The sequence below is a fragment of the Lissotriton helveticus genome, chromosome 12 (genome assembly GCF_964261635.1).
Source record: "Lissotriton helveticus chromosome 12, aLisHel1.1, whole genome shotgun sequence".
Lineage (NCBI taxonomy): Eukaryota > Metazoa > Chordata > Amphibia > Caudata > Salamandridae > Lissotriton > Lissotriton helveticus.
Window position 1 is genome coordinate 465,743,518 of NC_136073.1, and position 27,184 is coordinate 465,770,701.

Sequence of the window (27,184 nt, forward strand, 5' to 3'; positions counted from 1 at the left end):
AAGCAATCGGCGGAGAACCGCAAGCTGGTGGCTCCGGTCCGCCCTCCTTCTCGTGGGCGTGGATTTGGCTACCGTCCCGCTTTTGGGCCGGGAAACATCCTTTACAACGCAACTTTTACCACGCAGTGCCTTTACGAAGCAACTTTTACAACGCAAACCATTACAACGCATTGCGCTGGGGGGCGCTCTAGGATAGGGAATAGGTTTAATGTACTATCCAACACCTTCCCTACTATCCACGGGGACTGGAGTTGGAATAGTAAATTAAACTATTCACTTCCCAGCGCCCCAAAGCACTATGCGTTGTAATGGTATGCGTTGTAAAACTTGCGATGTAAACGCATGCATGGTAAAAGCATGCGTTGTAATGTCGTACATCCTTTTGGGCCTCCTGCTCGGGGTGCTTTACAGCCCTTTCGAGGCAGGGGTCATGGCAGGGGGGCCCCTGGTGGTGCCAAAGCCTGGGCCCCTGCTAGTGTAGCTGCCACCACCTCTTCCTCTTCCCAATGACTATCTGCCTTTGCCAGTTGGTGGTCGCCTCCAGTCCTTCCTGCCCCAGTGGCTGTCGGTTCCGTATGCCTGGGCGGTTCACACCGTGTCAGAGGGTTGCCGATTGGAGTTTTCCTCTCCTCCTCCGGTCTTCCTTCGGACTCCCCAGCCCCGTCTTCCTCTGCGACAGGAGGCATTGTTGGCAGGTGTGCGCCTTCTCCTGGAGAAGAGGGCTATTGTGGAGTTTCCTACTCTGGAAAGGGCGAGGGTTGTTATTCCATCCTTTTTCTGGTCTCCAAGAAGGACACATCGGATCTGCCTCCTGTTTTGGATCTGAAGAGGGTCAATCGCTTTGTTCTCCATCATCCGTTCAAGATGGTGACTCTGCATTCCATCCTGCCTCTGGTGCTTCCAGGGGGCTTCCTGGCATCCCTGGATCTGATGGATGCGTATCTGCACGTCCCAATACATCCGTCAGGCCAGAAGTTCCTCCGGTTTGCTGTGGGTTCCCGTCACTACCAGTTCTGGGTGCTCCCCTTCCGCCTTTCCTCGGCACCCAGGATTTTCACGAAGCTCTTGGCTCCTCTGGTGGGTATTCTTCATTCCATGGGGCTGCAGGTTTTTCCATATTTGGATGACTGGTTGATTGTTTCTCCTTCTTTTTCTCAGGCTCTGTCGGATGTGGACCAGGTGTATCTTCTCCTGGGTTCCTTTGGGTTCCTCATCAACCATCGGAAGTCCTCCATGGTGCCCTCCCAGTCCCTGAAGTTCCTGGGGGCTCTCTTCCGCATGGATCTGGGCATGGTGTTCCTCTCCCAGGAGCGCCAGTTGACTTTGTTTCGCCACCTTTCTTGGCTTCTGTCCCAGTCCCAGGTGTCCATCCGTCTCAGGTTGCGGAGTCAGGGGGAGATGGAGTCCACTTTGCATATCCTTCCTTGGGCCAGGCTGCATCTGTATCCCCTTTTGCATCATGTCCTGTCTCCCTGGGATCCTGCCTCCCTGGACTATGAGGCTGATACCTGTCTCTCCGCGGATTCGGGTGGATCTCCAATGGTGGTTGTCCCCTCAGTCTCTTTCCCGGGGGGTCGATCTTCTTCCTCCTCGGAATGTGGTTGTGTTGTCCACGGATGCCAGTGCCTTGGGTTGGGGTACTGCGCTGGGTGCCTCCAAGGCTCAGGGTCGGTGGTCCCGTTTCGAGTCCCTCCAGTCCTCGAATTGGAAGGAGTTGAGAGCAGTTTGGTTGGCGCTTCGGTGGTTCGCTCCTCTCCTTTGGGGTCAGCTGTCTCGGTGCAGACCGACAACCAGGTGGTTCAGGCTTATGTCAATCGGCAAGGGGGCATGTGTCGGTCTCTGTTTCTCCTCTCCCGGAAGATCGGGCTTTGGGCCGAGCTGCATCTCTTGTCTCTGATGGCGGTCTATCTTCCAGGGAAGGAGTATGGGCCTGCGGACTCTTTGAGCAGGGTCTTCCCCTCCTCGGTGTCTCTGTGTCTGTCCCCGAATCTGTTCGATCAGATTGTCCTCAGGTTCCGCCGTCCTTGGCTAGATCTCTTTGCCTCTGTGGATTCTGCCCTTCTCTCTCGGTTTTGCAGCCTGTTTCCCTCCCGGTTGGCATGGGCAACCGATGCTTTCTCGGTTCCGTGGTCACCAGGGCTGATGTTTGCATTCCCTCCGTTTGCCTTCATTCCGCGGGTCCTCCGTAAGATTCGGTTGAAACGGGCGGAAGTTCTCCTGGTTGTGCCGGAGTGGTCTCATCAGTCTTGGTTTCCCCTACTGCTGACCTTGTTTGTTTGCCCCCATTGGAGATTTCCCCTGTGTCCCTCCCCTCTGCGGGCTCCTCTTCTCGGGATTGCCTCCCTGCGCCGCCTCCTGCTGGGGGTTTGGCACTTGAGAGGTTGAGTTTGCTGGGTCAGGGTTGCTCGGTTGAAGTTGCCCGGTGTCTCCAGCTGTCTCTGCGCCCTTCCACCTTGAAGTCCTTGGAAGAATTTCTCCTCCTGGTGTCTTGGGAAGGGTCTCTCTTCTGCCTCCTGTGAGGCTGTGAGGGTGTTGGGCTTCTTGCGGGATGGTTTCGTCTTGGGGCTTGCGGTTTCTTCCCTGCGTGTGCAGTGGGCTGCCATTCTTGCTTTTAGGGTCAGGGTTGCTCGGTTGAAGTTGCCCGGTGTCTCCAGCTGTCTCGGCGCCCTTCCACCTTGAAGTCCTATGCCCGTCATTGGAAGAATTTCTCCTCCTGGTGTCTTGGGAAGGGTCTTTCTTCTGCCTCCTGTGAGGCTGTGCGGGTGTTGGGCTTCTTGCAGGATGATTTCGCTTGGGGCTTGCGGTTTCTTCCCTGCGTGTGCAGTCGGATGCCATTCTTGCTTGTAGGGGTTCCTCTGTGTCCTCTGTCTCCCCGTTGGTGGCTCGCCTTCTGTGGAGTTTTTTGCTTCAGCGTCCTGTTTCTCGCTCTCCTGTGCCAGCTTGGGATCTTCCCTTGGTTCTCCAGGCCTTGACAGGTCCCCCTTTCGAGCCCTTGGCCTCCGTGGCTCTGAAGTTCCTCTCTGCTAAGATTCTTTTCCTGGTAGCCGTTAATTCTGGGCAGCGGGTTAGTGAGATTGGGGCTTTGATGGCTTCTCCCACTTTTTTTGCGCTTCTGCGCTGACAAGTTCATTCTCCGTCCCAGTCAGTTTTTTCTGCCTAAGGTGTTTTCTTCTTTTCACTGTCAGGAGGATATTGTCCTCCCTGTTTTTTTCCAGATCCTGCCTCCCCTGAGGATGTGGTCCTCCATTCGTTGGATGTGCTGAGGGCTCTCTGCATCTACTTGGAGAGGACCTCTGGTTTCTGTAAGGTGGATTCCTTGTTTGTCACCTATGGCCTCCCTGGGATGGGTCTTTGTCCTTCTTTGTCCACCATGACTTGTTAGGTCAAGGGTGCTGTGGTTTCTGCCTACGATTCTGCACACTGTACTCTCCCCTCTTCTGTTCATGGTAGGTCGACCAGGGGCGTTTCCTCCTCCTGGGCCATGTTCGAAGGGGGCTCCTTGATGGACATTTGAAATGCTGCCACGTGGGCTGCTCCCTATACTTTTTTTTCACATTATCGTGTTCAGTAGGGGATGGCGGCCTCTGCTGCTTTTGGCGCTCATGTCCTGTCTGCGGTACATGGTTTGTAATGTGTACTGTTTTTCTGTTGATTAAATGGACCTGTTTTTCTCGCACTTTCTGGTCTGGTTTTTTTGACAATCACTGTGTGCTTGGGTATAGGCTCACTGTTAAGGAATGGGACGGGGAGACAGGACGAGGAGGTAATGCCCGGTTACTCACCGGTAATATTCATTACTCCAAGTCCTGGTCTCCCCGTCCCTTTCCTGAGCCCTTCCCTCCCTCCCTGGGTTGCGTTGTTGCTTTGGGGTGATTGTTTCGTTTCTGGGATTGTTTTCTTTGTTATTCTCAGGATGTTTCTCTGCGGCACTTCCCCCTTTATTGTCACGTGATGGTGACGCCATGTTGGGGGAAGTGCAAAAAGCTCAGCTAGGTAATAGCCCCCAGATTCATCATTGTCATGTGTTGCGAGTCCTTAATAGCGATTTTTAAGGAATCGCTATTAAAGACTCGCAAAACGGGATTCATGTAGAAATCGCAATATTTTTTGCGATTTCTACCACTTCCTTATTTGCGATTCGCTAATTGCTAATCGCAAATAAGGAATGGCTTTCCCATTCATTCCTTATTTGCGATTAGCAATTAGGGAATCGCAAATAAGGACGCGATTTCAAGGGTGCCAGGGTGTCCAAAGGACACCCTGTAGCACCCCTGAAATGGTAATGTACACTGGTGTTGCGCACACACATGTCCAAAGGACATGTGTGTGTGTGTAACATACAACTTAGAAAAATGCACTAAAGTGCATTTTTCTAAGTTTTCGCTATTTATCACGTAGTCAGACTTCGCGGTAAATAGCGGCCCCAGATTGCGAATTCGCAAATTTTAAATGGTTCATGAATTGCATTTAAGGAATCTCAAATTGAGATTCCTTAAATGCAATTATTCGCAATTTAGCGATTTCTAAAAATGCGATTTTTGCATTTGGATGATGAATCCCAAATGCAAAAATATTGCTCGCAAAGGGCCAGATTCTCAGAATCTGGCCCTTTGCGAGCCGTTTTGGGCTTGATGAATCTGGCTGTAGGTTTCTGTAGAGCAGACTAGCTGCTCACTGTTAAGGAATGGGACGGGGAGGCCAGGACTTGGAGTAATGAATATTACCGGTGAGTAACCGGGCATTCTCGAGCCCAGAGTTCTGGTCTGATCTTGTCCTTCTTCTCTTTTGCAGCATTCAGATCAATGACTTGACAATTGAAGACAGCAAAGTGGACTTGAAGGAAGATGATGCTATCGACATCTTGGTCCAGAATGTCAGTGCGTCATTCAAGGGTACCCTGAATTACGGCTACGGCACCTACTTGTAAGCAGAGCAAAACTAAAATGGATACATTAAACTCAGTACTTTCAATGCATGTTAAGATCAGAAGCATTATGGCAAGTTGCAACAGCAGGGCAGCTGGATCATAATTTTAAATATTATATCATATGAATTTGAAACATATTTAGGGCCTGATTTAGACTGTGGTTGGGTGGATGAAAAAACAGTGCCACATTGGCAGATAAAAGTCTGCTGCATTTACCCATTACCACGATGGAGGGAGGGCTTTCTTTCCCTCCCCTCAGTAGCATGGAGGAGGGCACTTCAGGGGAAATATCTTGCAACTGCATTTTTTTTAGCCTTTGAGCTACGATAGGTTTGTGGCCAAACCCAATGTGGGTAATGGAAATGCACTCATAAAATGGGGGCATGCGGGGAGTGTCATGGTGTAATGTGGGAGTAAATCTGCCCCTACCGGCCAGTGTGGGGGAGTTACTGTTTGGGGATGCCCTGTAAAATGTGTGCATACCCAGTGAGTTAGTGGGAATTCACAAAAATGTTCTCAGCTCACTGCCATCCCAGAGAAGGTATGAGGTGTAGTAATGTCAGATGTAGGAGTCACTCCCGACACATATGTTACAGAGGAAGGACATTATACCATCCCTCCATTTTGGGTGGAAGGTGTAAAGCCTGTGTTTTTTCTGTCCACCACCAAAGGTAAAACCCAGTGCTGAGGGACCGGTAAAAAATATAATGAGCACCACAGCCCAGGAGAAAATCCCCAGGATGACGGGGTCATTCGTTTTTTTGTTTTTCTGAAATTTGTTTTGCAAAAAAAAAAAATGGCAAAAGTTTGGTGGACGGCTTCAAAAACTGATGGTGTCTGTCCACCACACTTTTTGTACATTGAAAGCAACCGATAAGACAGCAGTCTTTTTTAATGTACAGAGATGGCGGCTGGGTGGTGTCACATCTAAATTTGATGGATGCCAGTCCATCAGGATGGCGGAGGTACCGTCCTCCCTCACCCTGACAGAGTACTGTCCGTCAAATTCTAAATTAGGCCCTAAATTACCATAATCTTAACATTGAGAGGTCATGTGTTTGTATATTTGAGTGTTCTGTGATCTAATACTTCTTTATAATGTTTGCTTACAGTGGGAACATTGGTCATTCCATTGATTTTGAAATTGAGTCGGCAATTGATCTCCAGATAGACACAAAACTGAGTAAGTATGTGTAATAAAATTCACACGTTTTAAGAAAAGGTTAAAATGGCCCCTTTAACTCAAAACTGTATTGTTACTCATCTTTATATCCACAAGTTGAATAATTTGGCTCGATTTTCAAAAAAAGATTTGCATGTGAGCATACTTTTGAATTTTTTGAATTCACAAAAAGTTCCTGATTATTCCTGGAAACCTGCTACGGCAACAGAGTTCCCATCATTCTCCTGGAAATATTTGTGGGCTCCACTTGTGCCAATGTAGAGGCATTTCCCTGCGCATAGTTATAAATAGTGCATACCCGTGCAGGTGGAAGAACCAAAGTGTATGTGCAATTTCCCGTTTTTTTCTTTTTCTCAATGGGAAGCAACATTTTCCCTCTGCGGAAAACCATATCAGCCACACCCCCATCAGTTTGGAGGTGTTCCTACTTCCGTATCTCCCTGGAAGGGCATTTACTTTTTTAGGTTTTTCCCCAAACTTTCAGCAGGTTGCACAGCCTCCCATCAAACTACTGGAGATCTGGAAATTGACCATGAACCATTTTGTTTGTGTTATTAGAGTTTGGCCAAAAAGACTAATATATGCAAAGAACTCGCTTCTTCCCATTCAGGGGATTCTGGTTGACCCAACGTCATTACTTGCCTTTTAGGTGGGCAGTCTAAATCAACTATTAGAGCACCCTATAAAACTTTCCAGAAAAATGCCCCATAACTTTTCACTAGGCCACAAGTTTTTGCACAGGTGCATGTAAGAGGTATTTGGTGCTCCTTTGACTACATACCTGTCTATTCCATGAGGTGCACGCCACATCCAAAGACACATTGTGATCCCTGTCTACTTAAGTAAAAAGAGTTGCATTGTCTGCTGTCTTGTGCCACAAGGGACATGCAGGCCTTTTTTGCTATTTGTGTTGCTGGCACAGTTCTGTGCTCATTGCGCAGGGTCATTCTTGCAAACTACTTGGTAGCCCTCTAAGCAGTGCTCTGACACCTTAGTTTTACCCACTGCTGGGGCTGTTTATCCAAAACAAGCCCACCTCTTGGAGTAGCACAGATCACTAAAGCTCTCAGCTGTGCCTGAACTTCACCATGGAGATCAATTCAGTAAAATGCAAGGGTAGCAGAAGTGATATCCATCCTACAGCTGAGCACATCACAGGGTTGACTACCTTTCCCAACTGTAGCCCCTCAACAGCCCCCTAAGTGCTGAAGTGGGGTTAGGGGAAGCAGAACACGTAAACACGACACAAAATACACTGTGCTATTACAGCCTTCTTTACTTTGTCTTACTGTAGTACCTCTATGACCAAGGGAGTCTGGGGGAACAAGATCAGTGCGGTGGTACCAAAGTGTAAGGCAAGAGCATCAGTTAACAACCCGTCGAGCCCTAATTAGTGCCCGTAAACTCCACACAACTGTGTGTAGTTTCTGCTCTATGTGTACACTGTTGCACAAATTAAGATGAAGGCGTCTTAAAACAAAAGTATACTTTGGATCCACCACCACAGATTTCTGCCCTAAGAGTTCGGAGAGACCCTTTCTCATAGTCGTTGATTCCTTGGGGGCCCGGCCATTTTAGAGATTTATTGGGTTATAATATTAATCATCAATTCAGACTTTTACCAATGCAAATACACAAAGCAACTTTCAATGTGCTATCTGCAAAATATCTGTACTATTTTATTTAATTTATTTCATGTCATACCCGGTACAATGCTCAACACGTTTTGGGATGAAGCACCTTCTCAGGGGGCGTGGCTAAGCACGCAATGGCGGCAGACGTGCCTGGGTAGAGCTCCGTGTGAGACTCCCCTACCACAGGCCAATTCTCCGTCATTTTAGCCTGTGACAGACTGAAATTGCTGCCGAGTGCCTGCTGGACGCTTTTCTGCTGGCCGCCAAAGTTTGGGACGGCTGGTGCGCTCGTACCTGCTCTGGTGGACACGGGAGCTGCCGGCCTGCTCTGTGCTCATCTGCGGAGCGGCGTGGGGACCTGCGCGAGGCCGGGGATTCGGCCGGCCTGGTGGGCCCGCCGGAGTGGACTGCTGCCTTCCGCCCCTTGGCCCGCGACTGGGCGCTGCCGAACACTCTCTTGTGGGGCCCGACGGGGAGACCTGAGCGGCGGAGTGTGGCTGGCCCCTGCTGGCCCAGGTGCGGGTGCAGACCGAGTGACCGGACCGGCCTGGGGGTGCCCCGCCCTTGCCGTGGTGACCGGGCGGATTAACCCGCAGCTTCCCTGAGGCCTCGCGGGAGAGGTGCCGGCTTCCTTGGGGGTCCCACTGTGAGGTTGCTGCCCGAGGCCCCTACCGCTGGGCGGACGGGCCTACCTGTGCCCGGGGTACGCTGCCAACTACACCGGATCGAGCGAGGTGAGGAGCGCAGTGGGGCATTCCCCCCCCCTCCTTCCCCCCTTCTCACACGGAGCTCCCGGAGCCACAGACACAGCACAGGGGAACTACACGGAGGTGGGGGGATGCGGCCTACACACTGGGACTAGTAGCGGAGAAAGCAGTGTGACGCGCCACCGTGCCGCTTGACCCCCCCCACCGATTTCCAATGACCGCGGCGCCCTGCCGGATTCTACGGGCTGCACGCGCTGCAGAGGGGGTTGGACATTGGCGATGTCCTGCTGAACCTGGACGACCTGCACTACTGTGGGGGTGCCCCCTGACTGCACAACGCCGACTCAGCACTGGCCTGGCACTGAGTACTGACGCTGGGAGTGCAGTGCTCCATTACCCCCACTGTGCCGAGGTGAGGAGACGAAAGCAGCTCCAGACTGCGATTTGCCTGGCAAAGCCGCATGCTTGCTCACGGAGCGGTCTACCACAGCCCCGATCTGCCCGGCCCAGGCGGTGAAACCTGCGCGACGCACGTCGGTGATGTGAGGACTTGGAGAGCGCGCCAGTCTGGACTGCTTGGACTTATTCTGCCCCCCCCTTCTGGGAGATCTCCTGTCACTTGTGCCACAGTGAGACTTATTGCACTGCACCACTGACCGGCCACGACGCAATCGCTCATGTCGGGGGGACCTAAAACGAGGGCTGTCACTGGCAACGCGCAGGTGAAGGGGAAAATGGCGAAACAGATGGAGGCGGACCACACAGCATCCAAGCTGGACACGATGTTGGCGGCCATGGAAAGACTTGAGGAGTCGATGCAACAGACCCGGGCCTCCTTAGAAACTAAGATCGACAGCGTGGCCATAGACATGACGCATCTTCGAGCTGACCACAAAAAACTGTCGGAGAGGACGACGACGCTGGAGACCGCAGTAACAGACCTGACTCCCAAGATATCCCAGATGGATAAACATGTGCAGAACCTTCTCAACAGAGTGGAGTTCCTGGAGGATCGCGCGGAGGATGCGGAAGGACGGGCGAGGCGGAACAACATCCGCATCGTGGGACTACCGGAGAGATGGGAATCCCGGGAGGCCCCAGAACACGTGGAGCGGTGGCTCAGAGACATTCTCCCGGAAGGTACCCTCTCGCAGCATTTTGTAGTGGAGCGCGCTCATCGTGTGCCGTCTAAACCCCCCCTGAGGGCTCTAACCCTCGGCCCATGCTCATCCGAGTGCTGAACTATCGAGACCGAGATACTATCCTGCGGGAGGTCAGGAAATTGGAGGAGGTCAGGGTGGATAATGCTACGATTATGTTCTTCCCGGACTATACGATACAAGTGCAACGGCAGCGACACTCCTTCATGGAAGTTAAACAGCGGCTCCGCCGCATGGCACTCAAGTACTCCTTGCTCTTCCCTGCTCGTCTGCGCGTTGTAGCCCAAGACAAAACGTATTTCTTCAATACTCCGGAAGCTGCTGAGTCCTCGCTTGACTCGGGAATTGTTCAGGACCCGGGTGGCCCATCCCCGAGATCCCGCCGCGGAGGAGGAGCTCGTCGACGCCGGCGCAGGAGGCACTCGACGGCGAGTTCGGTGCGCCCAGAAGCGAACATTGGTCCTACTCTGGAACACCGCCAGGAGGAGCAACAAGAGGCGATCCGCAGAGTGGCAGAGATCAGCGGGTCGCAGCAAGATGCCCCGGCCATTGGTGCCAGTCCTGGCGCCACGGGGAGTGATGAGGACTATATATATGGCATACCGGATTCGCAGGTGTCTGTTGAACTCCCAGATGTCACGCCGCAGACTGCAGACTTACTCAACTGACATTGCAGTGAGCTCACTGACTACTGGAGAAAAGGGAACTACATTTACCCGCGCCTTCTGTGCCTCCACACCATTGATGCACGGGGAGCCTGCTGTGCCACCTCGAGGGACACTGGGGTGCGACCAGAACTCGGAGACTCGAGCGCTGAGCGGACTGATGGCTCAATGAAACGAGACTGCCCTGCTGATGGTGGGTCTTGAGGGGGGGGATGGGCGCACTGCCCCCTGATGGTAAGTCCTTGCAGATGGATCAGCTGAGGAATCTGTGGGCCTGTTGCTGCCTTGACAGCGCTTGGATCTGTGCGCCTTCACTGTCATTGGGCGCTACGAAACGAGACGCCTGTGGCATGGGGGGAGAACCCATGTCCTTCTTGCATGTAATTTGAGTGCATTTAATTCACGTGCTTAGTGAACCCCCCTACATTCTTTTAGAAAGTATGAACAGTTAGTGCTCACTAGAGCGTTTGGACGACGGCATGTTTTGCAGTTGCCCTTTTGGCATTATTATTCACTGTTTCATGGTTACAGGATTGGTACGATTTCCCCCTCCCCTTAATGTGTGTAGGAGACTTGGAGCGGATTGGTGGGCAATGTATCTGATGTTATGTGATGGTTTGAACTGGTGGGACGCAATTAGCAGTGTGGCGGGTGGGTGGGGATCCGGGGTGGTGAAAAAGAAATGTTCTAATGGCTGTGATTAAATTTTGTACTTGGAATGTACGCGGTATGCACACACCCCCGCGTCGTTATCAGGTGTACTCGTATCTCAAGCGGCATCAGGTACAGATAGCGCTATTACAAGAGACGCACCTGACAGGATCAGAGACACATACCCTGCGCCGCCGCTGGAGAGGGCAAATATATGCTACAGGTTACTCGGCTTACGCGCGTGGGGCTCTCATATGGATTCGCCCTGGGGTCCCCTTTGCTATGACGCATACCCATATAGATGAGGAAGGTAGATATGTACTACTGCAGGGCAACCTAGACGGCCAACACATAATCCTGGCATCTATATACGCTCCCAACATCGACCAGGGCCACTTTCTCACACACCTGTCGTCAGCACTTGCAGCATGGCCGGGAGTGCCGCTCCTGCTAGGAGGCGACTATAATTGTGTACTGGACGTGGTGTTGGATAGGTCCACCCCTCCTTTGGCAAATGCGACGATGCATGGTACATCGCGCGCATTTGCTGACTGGGCAGCGCAGTGGGATCTCGCTGATGCTTGGCGCTGCCGTAATCCCACAACACGGACTTACTCGTACTATTCCGGCGCCCACGCACTCCATGTCAGACTCGACAGGTTCATGCTGACCAGCGATCTCTTACCGTTAGTCACGGACACTCAGTACTTGGGTCGCACTCATTCGGACCACAATCCACACACGCTTGACTTTGCCTGGGAGCGCCCGCACCCGCCGATACCCACGTGGCGACTCCAACCTGACGTACTATTAGATGCTCCCTTCCGGGAACTGCTCTCGAGCCGTATCTTACAGTATTTTGAAGACAACACTGATACCGCGTCTACCCCGCAGGTTGACTGGGATGCATTCAAGGTGGTGATGAGGGGCCACTGTCTGGGAGCGCAGGCGGGAATACGACGACAGGTAGATAGGGAACTGACACAAATAGAGACGGAACTACTGTCGGGCGAACGGGAGGCGGTGGAGGGAGACGACTCGACCTTACTAGATGCGCGCGGCAGACACGCGGTACTCCTCGATAGGCTGAAGAACTTGAACTATGCAGCCCATTCGGCGCGCATGCATCACGCTGGAGATAAAGTTGGCAAACTTCTGACTTGGCTAATCAGAAGGGACACCCAAACACTGCCAGTGATGTCGATCCGCACGACGTAGGGAGATGTGGTCTCCACTCAGAGAGCTATCCATGGGGCATTTTCGGAACACTACAGGGACTTGTACTGCTCTCGCTTGCGGGTGACTGCAACAGAGATCGCTGAGTACTTATCGGACCTCCCACTGCCGACAGCCACTAATGCGCAGTGCGAGGAACTGGGAGCGCCGTTCACTGCAGAGGAACTCCGGTCTGTAATATACTCTCTTTCGAACGGCAAGTCCCCCGGGCCCGACGGCCTGCCGGCGGAGTTTTATAAGGCATACTCCACCATTCTCATTCCTGAATTGCTGCGGGTGTATGCGGCGGCGATCCGAGAAGCAGTACTTCCTCCGTCCCTGAACGAGGCCAATGTGATCTCCCTATTGAAACCTGACAAAGATGCGTTGAACATGGGATTTTACAGGCCACTGGCCCTCCTTAACACGGATTATAAGATCCTAGCATCTGCGCTGGCCCAGAGATTAGCACCCTTGGTCCCTACACTGGTACACACAGACCAGAACGGATTTGTTCCTACCCGCAGTACGTCTTACAATATTAGACGACTCTTTCGAGTGCAGAGTCAGACTGTGTCCCAGTGGCCACGTTCGGGGTGTGTGATCATCGATCTTGAAAAGGCATTCGACTCGGTAGAGTGGCCCTACCTAGCGCTAGTGCTGGAGAAGTTCGGACTGGGTGTGGCCTACCTCAGAATGGTGGAACTCCTCTACTCTGCTCCTGTGGTACGGGTTAGAACAAACAGGCTCTTCTCGGACCCGATTCGTGTCCGCAGGGGCACGAGACAAGGGTGTCCTCTCTCCCCGCTGATATTCGCGCTCGTGATGGAACCACTGGCGATGCTACTACGAGCCTCTGGCGAGACTTGGGGGATCCGGCTGATGGATGGGATGCACTCGGTATCGCTATATGCCGATGACCTGTTACTCTATGTCAGGGACCTGCCCTGCTTCCCATGCGCACTAACAGACATATTCAGAACTTTTAGCGAAATGTCGGGGCTGCGCGTCAATTGGGCAAAGTCGGGAGTGTACTCTTTTGCGGCAGACGCCCCTGAGTGTGATGTCATGGTAATGGGTGAGCGGCTCCTATGGTACCCTTCAGTATTCCGATATCTGGGGATTCGTGTATACCGCGAGCCAGCGGACCTGTTGGATGGCAACCTCACGAGGGCAATTTCCTCGCTCACAGCGCAAGTTTCCTTCTGGAACACTCTTCCGCTGAATGTGCCCAGCCGTATAGCTCTGGCGAAGGCAATCGCTTTGCCTCGGCTACTGTATTACTATGCGAACCTACCGGTCTATGTCCCGGTTCGCACATTTCGCGAGCTAGACACTCTGCAAAGGCGACTGATTTGGAACAAAGGCCGTCCTAGAGTGGCGTTGAGAACCCTTTACGCTGCGACCGAGAGTGGTGGGCTGTCGGTCCCGAACCACGAGCTGTATTATCTAGCTGCACAACTGCAGTGGGTGGCTTACTGGCTGAGCGGGCGCAATCTGAGTGACACGGCCACTACGGAGACTATTATGTCGGTCTCCTAGGTCCATGCACTGTTCCATCCCTTGGCTAGGTCCCATGTTCAGGATCAGCTCCACCTTGAGGTGGCGCGGAAGTGCTTCGTCAGGGGTCTGAAACTCACTGCAGCGGTAAAGCCGTACGCACCCAACTTGCCCTTACTGGGTACGCCCTGGGGATCCGGGATACTCACGGCTCCTCTGCTGGAAAGCTGGGGAGCAGCTGATTTAGAAAGCTTAGGCGACCTCTTTGAGGAGGGTGCACTGCTTTCTTTTGAGGCACTTGCAGAAAGCACGGGGTTACCGGCAGGGCAATTCCTGACTCACGCGAAACTACTGCACACTCTGTCGAGGGCTTGGGGACTGCTGGCGGAGGAACCACCGATCCATCTGCTTATCCAATACTTACATGTGATGGGCCACGGCTCTCATCTCATACATTGGATTGCTCAAGCGTTGCACACACACGCACAATTCTCTCCTCAGCGTCTACGGGACAAATGGGCAACGGATAGAGGACGGGACTGGACTGACAAAGAGTGGGCGAGAGTGCTGGCTGGATCGCTACATGTACCGCGCAATGCACGCTTCAAGATCATACAGTACTATGTGATCCACCGAGCATATCTGTCCCCGGACAAAATTAATCGGTACTTTGGACTCACTGCGACAGCCTGCCCTAAATGTGGCCTTGTGGACGCTCAGTTTTTGCATGTTCTCTGGTCCTGCGCTTTGCTACAGCCCTACTGGACTGCAGTGTCTTCCGCCTTGGCGAAGGCGACAGGAGGCACCTTGCCAAACACGTGGGAAGCTTGCCTGTTGGGGTTATTTAGAAGAACGAAACAAACGAAGGTACAAGCGAGATTCTGGGATCTGGGGCTAATTACGGCAAAACGCCTTATTACTAGGCATTGGAAGCATCATGTGCCCCCCCAAACGGTGCAGTGGCGGCGCTCGTTGGATAATTGGGCGAGGGCTGAGAGTGTGGCATTGCACCGAGAGGAGACGGCGGGGCTCCGGATGTATCCTATTGCGCTGGAGTGGGATGGTATCCTGACGTCCTATCACCAGGTGTGTTTGCAGGATGGGATTACGTGAGCATATTTCCCACGCTCTCCGGTACCACTGCTAGAATTACTCTCCCACCCGCCCCCCCCACCCTTGCTGCCTCCCTCCCTGACCGCCCCCGCCCCCCCCCCTTTATCGCCACGGCATTTCCCACATGCCCCAGTGTACATGAGAAGACTACCAAGATCACCATGTTCCCGCTGACATGTCACCCCTGGTTGCACTCCATTCGGTATCACAAGCTCTACACGTACACACATGATCACAGTTAGGTACCGCCTGGTTTCTGATTTTCTATATGTCTAGAATTGTTCTTTATGGTTTATAGTTTTTTTTTGTTTATGCAATTTTGAATGTACAGTATCTTACTAATGTGAACAACTGACCTGATTCTCCGGTCATGGTGTACATTGAGAGCTGTATGGAATGAGACTGGGCTATGCAACTACTATACAGAGGTCCTTTGCATCAACGCTAGGCACTGTCACCACTGAACGTTAATGTATCATGCATATGCTGGAGCTATATGAAACTGTCATGCTGTTTACCTGTACACCTGATCAATTGCCCCCCTTTGCTGCCATACCTCCGAGGGGAGGTGATGATCCGAGAAGCCTGGGACTTCCTGTCATATGTAACAGCGCCGTTTACCCGATATGACTGCATTTGTGTAATACTGTACGATGATAAAATGCAATAAACATATTCAAACAAAAAATGAAGCACCTTCTTCAGGAGCAATACCAGTCATATCCTACAAGGAAGAAATCACAACAATCCACAATTAACCGATTGCTGATTACCATTAAACAGCAGCACATGATAATAATCGATCTAATCTGAATGCAAATCAAGTCATCTTCTAATCGTGATAATACTTGCCAGTCCAAATTATTTACTTGTCCCTCCTGTGTGATATTAGGCACTGTCCATAGCCAATGGGGAATGCCTAATATGTCGCAAGAGGGTCATGTGGACCCGCTTTCCAATCAGTGAGTGTAGTATACATACACATTGTGTGTCAGAGCATTTCCACTGGTAAGAGTCTGCAGCCACGGTAGGATGTCAATATTACTTTCCACCAAATGATGGAATTTGATGTGCAATATCTGTAATGTGCTCCAGCTAGCACCTGTGAAAGTAACTAATCGTACCAAGAAATGTTTAGTGCATGGCTGCAGTAAATGAGACTTATATGAGATCACTAGAGGTAACACAAGAAAGGGATTAGGACCAGTGCATGATTGGTTTTCCAAAGTTCAACTTGCATTCAGGCGATGAAATATAACATGTTATCGCATTAGCATGCTGTGCTGTAGGTCTGAGTGATGGGCTATGAATACAGAACTAGGTAAGGTAGAAGAGCCCTGCAGCACTTCTGTTTCTGTCACTTTTGTGTCTTCATAGCATGTGAAAATACCCGAGTAGCTGCCGATACTTCAGACTGCTATCTGACCTTCCACAAACTAGAACTGCATCTCTATGGCGACAGACAGTAAGTGTTTTTGTGAAGCAATAATGGCATTTTCAAATTCATTACAAGTTGAAGATGCTGATATAGTGTACAATTATGATTCCTTTCTTTTATAATTTGTTTACAGGCCTGGATGGATAAAGCAGCTTTTTACCAAATTTATCTCATTCACACTAAAACTTGTACTTAAAAGCCAGGTAAGAAATTGAAACTATAAAACTATGAATTCCTTAGAAATATATTGCCCCCATGCATCTATTGTACACCTGCAATACGTTTCTAAAGCTATGTGTACATTCTGTATCTGTTCAAACTACACATTACTGAACTTCAACTGTATATATTTTAGAAAATCACATATAGTTAGTTTAGACCATGCCCTCACTTTTAAGGAACATATTGGCCAGACAGTTGGCACATGTTTCCATACACTGGGCTTAATTCGACGAGTCTTTCCTTTGCTTCCAGACTCTGTTCAAAGGACTCTGACTCAGGCACTCATTTTGAGTCTCCTGGACTATTGTAACGGTCTGTTGCTTTCTGCCAAAGAAACCTCGAATAATAAACTTCAAGTGGTTCCGAATACGGCTGCACGACTGGTCCTGAACATGCCTCCCAGATCAGCTTCCTGCCCTCTTCTTTTAAAACTTCATTGGTTACCCATACGTCAACGGATAACATTTAAAATCTGTTGTACTATCCACAAAGCATTGTTTAATCTTGGCCCCAGCTGTTTGTCAGAAAAGTTTACCCTCCATCATCCCTCAAGATCCTTACGTTCTAGTACTAAACACTTGTTGAAGGTCTCCAGAATCAGGAGAGCGAGATCAGGAGGGAAAGCTCTCTCATATCTCGGCCCGCAATATTGGAATGAACTCCCCCTACATTTAAGAGAATGTTCAAGCCACCTTCTTTTTAGAAAATTACTTAAAACCGTTTTGTTCTGTTTTTAAGATTTACAGTTTCCGAATATGTAATTGATAAGCGTCCAAATATATACTCCCCGGAGTCGATTCTGGCGCTATATAAACCCAAAAATAATTAAATAAATATTAAATTCCCACTCTACACTCTCAATAATACCATGGTACTATGTTTTACTGAATGTCTACATGAAAACACCACTGTGCATTTATTAGAAAACATTGACCCATACCCTGACTATATTCTTTAGTAAAGCTATTAGAGTAGTGATTTCTGACTTCATCTGTGCAGCTACACATAAACTATAAAGTTCAGGTGCTGGTATGACTGTAATCTAATAGGACATTGTTGTGATGTACTGCCATGGTACATATCCTAGAACACACTAGAAAACTATGGCACAATACTTCCTTTCTTCATGTATCTGTGACAATATATTACTGGAAAATATTTTTTTGCAATGGTAAGTCTACTACAAACGTGATAACTTGTTTTAACAAAGAATCTACAAAAAATGATGATATATTAGTTCTAATGGGTATCTAATAAAACAATGGTGATGTTAATGTGAAGTTGAGCCCTTCGATGGTAAATGTACTAGACCACTGCAATACTTTTCCTCTCCAGCTCAAGTACTAAAACATTATAGGAGAAACTAAATAGTATACTGTACAACTACTGTAACATGATACCTTGACAAATTTGTATATGCAATATGTGATATTCTTCTTTTTAATTTACATATACCAGATTTAAATTATATTGTAACAAGATTACACAACCCATTCAGTTCTTATAAATTAGTCTGAGGTATAAGATTTCCAATTCATTGAGCTCGTCTGGTTACTGACCTAAGGCGAAACATTTTACTTTAAAAAAAATCATAGTGTATCCTCCGCATATTGTTTGCAAATTAGGAAACCCCAGATAAATGGATTACATGAATCATTAGTGTAGTCTTGGCAGACAGCAAGTGACCACAAGTTCCAATACTTTTGCATAATAAATAATAAGCAGCTTCAAATACATTAAACACGAACAGAATCCGTGTATCTTTCCTACACCTTTTGTATTTCCATACAGTTCATTAAAGAGTTATTTCCGGTTACTAGAAAGATCTTCCATAATGTAATACCTTGCATATGATTTACTACCGATGAATCTATTGACTGAGTCTGTTGACATACCTAGAAAATAAGACGTGAGAGGAAAACATTGAAAAACACAAAAGCAAAAACACTGACCATCTATACTAAACTTTGGAAGGAGAAATTCATTAAAAACTTAAACCATAAAAACAAACAAAAATAAAATTCTCTCACAACAAAGAATATTTTGCACATTTAAAACAGTTTAAATGAAATTCTTCAAAATCGAGAGAAAGATATAAAATGCCAACATTAATGGTTTTGTCTTCTTAGAAAACCTTCTTCACTGGTCTAGGCATGAGAAATCACAACTCCAGTTTTGTAATCTAAAGCAGAAAGAAGTATAACCAAAATGAAAAAATAAATACAAGCTAAAATAATGAGCATTTCTAAAATCGGCGTCCATTATCTAAACTTCAAGTATACCTCATACCATACATCTGCATTTTTCTTTTAGTCCTCATTTCACCTCAAAGAGCACATTCTCATAAATATGACTCTCATAAGTGCTGTGCTCTATCCTGGGCTCCGAAACAGTCAGTAATGTAGGTTACGACTCCAAATGATACATCCCGCTGAAACTGACTTATGTGGTCTAATCATTGGTCTCATCCTCTACTAGTCACCAGGGATCAGCTGGTTCCCAAAAGAAGTGTGTACCTCCAACTGCGCTTCCAAAACTCATGCCAGGGGATCGGTTCGGATTGAAACTATTTCTTACAAATTTCTCTCCTCGCAAGGAGATCGATTAATATCAATTTAGATTGAGTTTACGCCATCTTTTCCATATCTCCATCATTTTATGATATAACAAATACAATTGTGATGGGGCTTTCCTCCACTACTACTCCCAGAAGGTCTGATATATTTTTTACCCACTCTCAGCCAAAAATCTTCCAAAGCGGGGCAGCTGACAAATATATGTCTTTCGTCTGCACTCTGAACTCCACATCTATTACTGCTGTCATAGTTGCTCTTCCTGATTTTGGCCAGCTACCATTGGGACCACAGGATCTGTGAAGAGTGAAAAAGTGATTCCATTTTAAAGACGCAGATTTCACTACTGAATAAAGTAAGTTAATCAATACTTCCATAACTTCTCCAAATCTGGCCTCGGCAACCATCCATCCCAAGCATGATGAGCTTGTTTCATGTTCCCCTCTGCTACGTCTAACAAGTGTTGATTAACCCTGGGGAAAGCACTACGTTACACTCATGTAGTTTGCGAAGTTTGCGCAACTTTGCACTACGCGAGCTGCACGTAGCACAGTGCAAACATGCGTAGCGTAGCGGTCATTTTTTGCTTGCTCGTGGTCCTCGACGTCATGTTGATGACGCGAGCAAGCAAAAATGACATCCTAGCGAGACTTTTGCTTGTTCGCGTACAGCAACATCAAGTTGCCGATCGCGAGCATGGAAAATAAACCTCCCGGCGAGATTCTCAACGCGGGGATGTCAGGTTTCTCATTGCGAGTGGTCGCGCATGCTCGCGTACGCTCGCGATGAGAAACTACCAGTCCGTGTTGAGAAAGCTGCAGCTCGAGTAAAAATCTACTCGAGCGGCAGAAAAGTACAGCTTGCACTGTGCAAGATGCCGTTTTCAATAGTTGCACAGTGCCGGATGCTTGTCCACACTGTGCAATCATTGAAGACGACACTTGCACAGTGCGAACATGCTACTACGCAGTTCGCGCAGTGCGAAGTGCACTTTGCGTAGCTACGCGTAGCGCTACTTCGCGGACTACACCCACCACTAGCTGTTGATTCCACAGGGCAACCTCCTTCTTCTTTATGTTAGAATCCTGCATTTCCTCCTCCATTATGTGGGTCTCCAAAAGTGTCAACCACGGAACTCCCTGACAGGCGGTCATCTTATAGTATTTGAACCTTGACAGAGTCTCCTTAGTGATCCTCTCCCAGCTGTTCCACTGTAATGCATTTCCTTCCTCCGCTAACTGCCCCATTTGTTTACCCCACACTCTTGAAGGGGTCTCGCTAAATGGTCTTCCATACACTTGGGCATTCCTGGGCAGTCCCATATTTGTGATAATTTCCCAGGAAGGATCTGATCTCAAACCATAGGCTAGCAGTTGTACGCAGGCACTTCAACTGTACTTTTCTCAAGAACTTTGGTGCACCAAACGTGTACGTGAATCCCTCTCCTAGCAGGCCTAGTAGCTTGGCTCTATACATAATCCCAATAGAAGACTCATCTGAGTGGAGAAGTGGTGAATCTTGGAAGAATGGACATATTTACCAGATGTACCTGTCCACATGTAGTGAGTAGCAGATTCCTTTATTTTTTCAGTAGCCTGTCTACCTCATTAAATACTCTCTTCAAATTGACCTTCATAATATCCTCAAGATTCTGTACAATCCTTACTCCCAGATGTCTTATTTCTTTGTTGTACTCAGCTCCCTCCCAAACAAAGTTCCAGCTCATTATTTCTGATTTAGCTTCATTAACCTTATACTCAGAAAATTCCGCAAACTGCCTCACTTCCATTGTCAAGTAAGATACTGCACTCTCTACCTCTGGAATGTATACAATTAGATCATTGGCATCTAGTGCTTTTTTTTTTGGCTGCTGTCATCTGGTTTGACAGCTAGTCAATGGTGGGCCTCCGCCGAATGCAATTCATTGCTAGCCACAAACCGGGACTCTGGGCTCCATATTGCTGCTTATTGCACACTGACTCTAGGCTGCAGCGTCATCCTTCAGATTCATTTGGTGCAACTGTTTACGATGATGGGTAGGAGGGCATGGGAAATGTGTACAATGTAATTGGAGATGATCTAAGCTCATTAGCATGGCTTTCTTCTGATCTTCTCCAGGTTGTTACCATTGTGCAGATGATGCCTAAAAACTTAACATTTTGTTAATTGTAGCTTGTTGGTCTGAAAATGATAAACATTTATTTTTTTAAACTCTGTGAAACACCACTGAGAGATCCAGGAGGATAAATGTGCAGGTCTAGAGTGGGTCCAATGAAGCATGAAGGTTTCCCCTGAAGTTCATGGGGTGGTCTCAGATATATGCTTAAAATGAAACCATTACTGGAAATCAATTAGAAAGTTTTTATCATAAGATGTGGGCTGGGGGCTGTTTGTCTACTACTATTTTGACTAAGCTGTGCACAAGACTTTGCATTATTCCTCCAAGCTTCAGGGAGGATATGTAATGAGTACCCAAATCATTAGAGGTAGTAGGTGTGATACTGTGAACCCTCTGGCCACCAATGACATTACCGGGTTGACCTCTTCTCCTGCTCTTAGCCACTATACAGCATCGTATTCGTTGCCTAGGAGCTAAAGCAAGATTGAGGGATGCAAGTTACTTTAAGCTTCTTTGGGCCCTTGTTATTTACTGCTTCTAAGTCTGTAGTGTGAGGGTTACCAAAGGTCAACCCGGAGGTAGCACCTGCTATCCTAGCTATCTTTAATTGATGCCCATCGACGGGTCATCCAATCATGTCCATTCTTGACATGTGGCACATTATGTAGCAACAAGCTCAATTACTTTAAGTTTTCTGACATATACTTTAGTGATGTTGAGGTCAAAGTAGAGTCATTTTGGACTTTAATCTTTTTACAAGGCATCTCATTGAAATCTTTCCCCATTTACGAGCCATGGTGATATTGGATTGGGACCAGTGCAGAATTTGCACTGAAGGCATGTGTGCTTGCCACATGTCTGTAAGTCTGGTACACTACTGACATTTACAACGTTTGTTCCTATTTCAGGTTTGCAAGGAAATTAACAGTGTTTCAAACTTACTAGCCAACTTCATTCAAGACAGAGCAGGTAAAGTATGATTTGGGGACATCTATACATAATGTGCTGAATATTTATTACTGACACTGTACCTTTTGGCTTGGTACATGTTTTAGCAGCAGTGAATGATTCCTCCTTTAACTTACTTTTTGCATTTTGCCTGTCAAACGTCTCAACCCTATAGCGCGCATGTCAATCTAACGCATATGCTCACATAATATATGCTGCTCAACAATGAAGAAAGACCATTCTAAGCTAGTTCAGTCTCAAATGTTAACATTTATAGTTTGATGAACACTTGTAAACAAAGATTGGCAAAGCCGCCAGGTTTCAGCTTTAAAAGGCCTCCCTAATGCTTATTTGCAGTGTGATGTGAACAGCTGCATTAAGACGCATCTATTTGCATGTCTGGCAATCTTGGAATAGATTTCTTTTTTCTTTAATACTTTATTCGATACATGTATCATAAAAGTACAAACATAAAATACATGCATATATATTTCCAAGCAATACAGTCGTTAAAAAGACACTACAACTTAACAGACGGTTAAAAATAAGGGGAGAATAACATATTTAAAATTCATATAGGAATATGATCGGTAGACAGATGTGACATCAACCTTACCCGAATGATCCAAGCGCTAGCCAAAAACTTGGCGACCCCACAAACAGTAACCATGCAAGTAGTATTGGAGACAATGATTCGTAGGGCTGATTTATAGTCCCTGACTCCTAGATTCCTAGAGACTGGCTTCAACCATTTATTTCTAGCCTGTTTATAGGCTTTACATGCAAAAAAGAAGTGGCCTAGCGATTCTTCCGGGCAGGGACAACCTGGGCATTTCAAATCCTCATCCCTCCTCTCTTTCCACCCTGCCATAAAGTTTTTAAGAGGGAGAACGCCATATCTAAGTTTCAGAAATAAAGTTCTGTCTCGAGGGATCTGAATAATATCCAGAAACGGTTCTAGCTTTACAATAAGCTTGTGTGAAAAAAAATTCTCCGTTAATGGACCCCAATTTGGGTTGAGCAAAACCTTGGCCTCTATCCATTCCCAATATAGTTTTTTAACTGTTTGTTTTGGTGGGGGGGATTGAGAAGCCCAGGCGTCGCGCAATCCCAAAGTTACCACAAGCTTTTTTAGATTGTTTAACCACTTTATTTTATTCGAGACATTCAGGTTGATTAGTTCATCTAGCACTAGAGCATAATTTGCTAATTTCGGGGTCCTTCTGAGGCGCACCCAAAATAGTAGTGGTCGGAGCTGGACTATGTCAGAAATGGATCTCTTACCCAAATCAGCAAATAAGGGTTTTAAAGGGGTTGAGACAGGGAGCGAGACTAAGTCTCTCATAAACGTATTCTCTGCCACCACCAGTGCTTTAATATTCTCAGTACCCCAAAGTTCTGATCCATAGACCGCTGATGCTAACGCCTTTCCCTCATAGGCTGCCAGTGCAGGAGCTATTGGTCTACTGACTGAAAGGCGTTGATTCTTTAGAATAGCACCGGAAACTCTTTTGAGATTTAAAACCATTTTGCACAAATGGGATTCCCAGTTCATTTTGTTACCAATTCTAACCACCGAGGTAATCAAATTCATCCACTACCTCTAGAGGTGACCCATTCAAGGAGAGATAGACCTTCCTATGATTCTTTTTACGGTCATAACCATTAACTTCGTTTTTGTAGTGTTTACCGTTAGCCCACGTTCTTTACAAAACACATTAAAACGATCAAGGAGTTTTTGCAGGCCTTTGGGGGTTTTGGACAACAGGAGGGTGTTGTCGGCAAAGAGAAGTGTGGGTGTTTTCTCCCCGGCAAGGACAGGAGCGTCTGCCGGGTCCTCTCTCAGATGATCCACCACTCCATTTATAAAAAGAGAAAACAGGGTCGGGCCATCACACACCCTTGCCGCACCCCTCTATTGACAGGAATCCTCCTGGTTAATTGCCCCTGGTCCCCCCATCGAATCCTTGCATAATTGCCTTCGTGAAGTTTGATTATAAACTGTAACAAATGGCCAGGGAATCCCATGTCCAAAAGGACCTCCCAAAGTTTGGCGCGGGGGATTACATCAAAAGCCGTTTTCAGATCTATAAAAGCCAGGTACAGGCTCCCCCTGGCTATTGACACAGATTTCCAAAAGACCGCGCAGAATCTAAAGACCTGGTCAATAGCACCTACATTACGTCTAAATCCGGCCTGAAAGTGAGTCAAAATATCGTTTTCCATTAACCACATCTCTGTCCGGTTTATGATGACCCTGCCAACTACTTTTTGGATGGTATCAATTAAACTAATTGGTCTGTAGTTGGCAGGGTCCTCTCTATCGCCTTTTTTAAATATGGTAATGACCTCTGCACCCTTCCAGGATTCGGGTACTGGGTGGCCAGACTGAATAAGATTCATAATCATAGATATGAAATCTGCCCATAATTTAGGGTCATACAACAATAAATCCCCCGGAACGCCATCGGGACCAGGTGCCTTTCCCGGAATTATTTTATGAATGGCGTCTTGAACTTCATGGGGTGAGAACGACTCATCGATGGCGCCAAGCTCTGAACTAATCATACTAGCAGTACCCAGAGCGGGGGATGTTGACGCACCCTCCACACTGCCCTCACAATATAATTTTAAAAAGTGAGAGTGCCATTGGTGCTCGTTAATGTGATTTAAAATAGGCTCTGCCCCTCGCTTATCAAGAATATTCATTATTTCCAAAAAAGAATGGGATTCTTCCCATATGCAGCATCCTTGAGCGCCTGCCAATGCTCCTCTTCCCAGACCTTCTTGGCTGCCGCAATACTTTTGCGGTAATCTTGTCTAGCAATTCTTACAGCTACTGGGTCCTTACTTTTTATAGCCAAGGAAATTGCTTTCCTTTTTCTCCTACAGTTGGCTGTGTACCAGAGGTTACCCTTGCTTAAATTGTGCTGGGCCAATTTCGTCCCCTTGGATTTTTTGATAAAGAACCTTCCAATCTCCTCCATTAAGTTCTTGTACATGGCTGGTAGATTTGACCCCAAAGTATGGGGGGCCGCTAAGGCAACAAGTGCCAAGCCACGCAGTTCAACCGTGACTAGTTCCTTGATACTGTCTAGTTTCCCTTCTTCACACCTAACTGCGTTCCACTTAAGCTTGCGATTGCAGTTTTTGGGAAATACTTCTTTAGTAGTCATCTCTTGAGGACCCCTTTTGCTGAACTTGGCTCCCCAATGAATTGCCATACATAAAGGATTGTGGTCACTTTCTGATCTTTGTCTGACCTTCATATCCACTAAGTTGTCCCATGACTGAGTGTCCAGTAGGATATAATCAATCCGTGATGGGCAGCCTAACCTATTAAAAGTCATTGCTCCCTCACGATCGGATAAATACAACCATTTAAAGCCCGATTTCTTTTTTAATATCTTTACTTAATTTTTCCAGTTTAGTGTAAATCACAACAACATAAACATTTTCCCATCCAATCCCCATAGGAGTGTCTCTATTGAACCATTGTGCATTTCTCTATAAGTTAGACAGAACATCATGTTATGATTCTCTAACAACAGTTTTGAAGTATGTTTCTACATCCTTATACATTGTTCAATATACAAATCTCATTGTTTTACTGATTTAGCCCTTTCATACCATTTTCCGTTTGAACTAGTTTTCTTATTGAAGGAAACCCGTTCAAAGAAGACCACCATCGGTCAAGACGCATGCAAACACATGCATCACAATGCATGTGTGTGCATTCATTGAGAGACCTGTGTCATGACATAACTTGTGTGCAGGTGAAATGTATGCTCTTGTGTTATAATGCAGCCAGCATTTAGGGGCTTATTATCAAGAGGGGCGATAGGGAATTTTCGCCGCTTTAGCGGCCGTTTTCGGCACCTAAACGGCGATAATTCTATCGCCCTATTAGCAAGCTGTCGCTAACAACAGTTAGCGACAGCTTGTAGGCGCTAGCGAGCGGTTTGGGGCCCGCTTTGCATGTCAGCGATATTTATCGCTAATGACATGCAAAGTGGGCGTACCCAAACTGTTAGCGACTGATAGCAGTCGCTAACATCGCTATCGCCTATTACCAACACAGGCGTAGCGATGGAAATATTCGCGCTAAGCGCGAATATCTCCAAAAACTAACGCCTGCTCAGAGCAGTTCTTAGCAATTATATCCAATGGGAGGTGGATATAATGGCTTAGACCCTGTTAGCGTTAATGCGTGAATATCGCTGTATTCTCAGCGATATTCACGGATTTTCCCGCTATCACTGGGAATTTTATCGCTTTTGAGATAAATGTTGCTAATAGCACGTTATCTCAGTGATAAAATCCGGTGATGCGCGGCGATAAAAAAATTGCCGCTAAGCCCACTTAGCAATAAATATCGCTGTTTGTTGATAATATGACCCTTAGTTTTTTTTTTAATTACGAATCCAAGATGGTGGTCATCCATCTTGGAGCAGGAAAATTACAAATATATATATATATATATATAATGTGAACAAAAGTGCTTTTTAAGAAAGGGACAACTTTGCAGTAAATTGTATTTGCCAGGCCCTCCAAAAAGTAAATGAATAAATATGTATTTTTTTTTTAAAATAGAGGGCGTAACACGCAGGGGTGGGGAAGCAACAGCAGAGAGTGGGCGGGGATGGGTGAAAGTAAATGCTGTTTAGCGGCAACAGCAAGAAGGAGGGAACAACAGAAGAGCAGGGAGAGGGGAAATGGCTTTTAAAAAAAGATTTTAAAAAAAGATGAGAGATGAGCTGAGCTGAGCTGAAGGAGAATTCGCAGGCAAAGCAGAGTCCAAGCTTGGAAGGGAAGGGGTACGAGAGGGGTAATGCAGCGAATTGGGGAGCGAGCAAGAAAACTTGTGCACTTCCATGGAGCGCTGATAGGGAAATTTTAAAAAATACCCTTAACTAAGCATGGGAAGGTTACAACTCTTCCACTCAAAACAATGTAAGACTAAAATGCTCCTGGGCTGGAAAAATACAACACTAGGCAAAAAACCATCGAATCAGCAGCAGAGAAGTGAGACAGATAACAGAGCCATCCAATCATGAGCAAGGATATAACCCAAAGCCCACATTATGTAAATTGGAAACAGGTGTAGCCTGCAGACAGCTAAGCATGTG

The 27,184-nt window shown here is 47.4% G+C and overlaps 1 protein-coding gene across 1 annotated transcript in view; it reads left to right on the plus strand.

Annotated features, from left to right (window-relative positions):
• The window catches only part of CETP (cholesteryl ester transfer protein), a 110,477-nt gene that overhangs the window by 49,482 nt on the left and 33,811 nt on the right, over window positions 1-27,184 (plus strand). Inside the window, exons 3-7 of the mRNA XM_078668641.1 lie at window positions 4,792-4,923; window positions 6,040-6,110; window positions 16,133-16,220; window positions 16,327-16,396; window positions 22,016-22,076. Of these exons, the coding sequence (XP_078524767.1) occupies window positions 4,792-4,923; window positions 6,040-6,110; window positions 16,133-16,220; window positions 16,327-16,396; window positions 22,016-22,076 (422 nt within the window). The remainder of the gene's footprint in view (window positions 1-4,791; window positions 4,924-6,039; window positions 6,111-16,132; window positions 16,221-16,326; window positions 16,397-22,015; window positions 22,077-27,184) is intronic.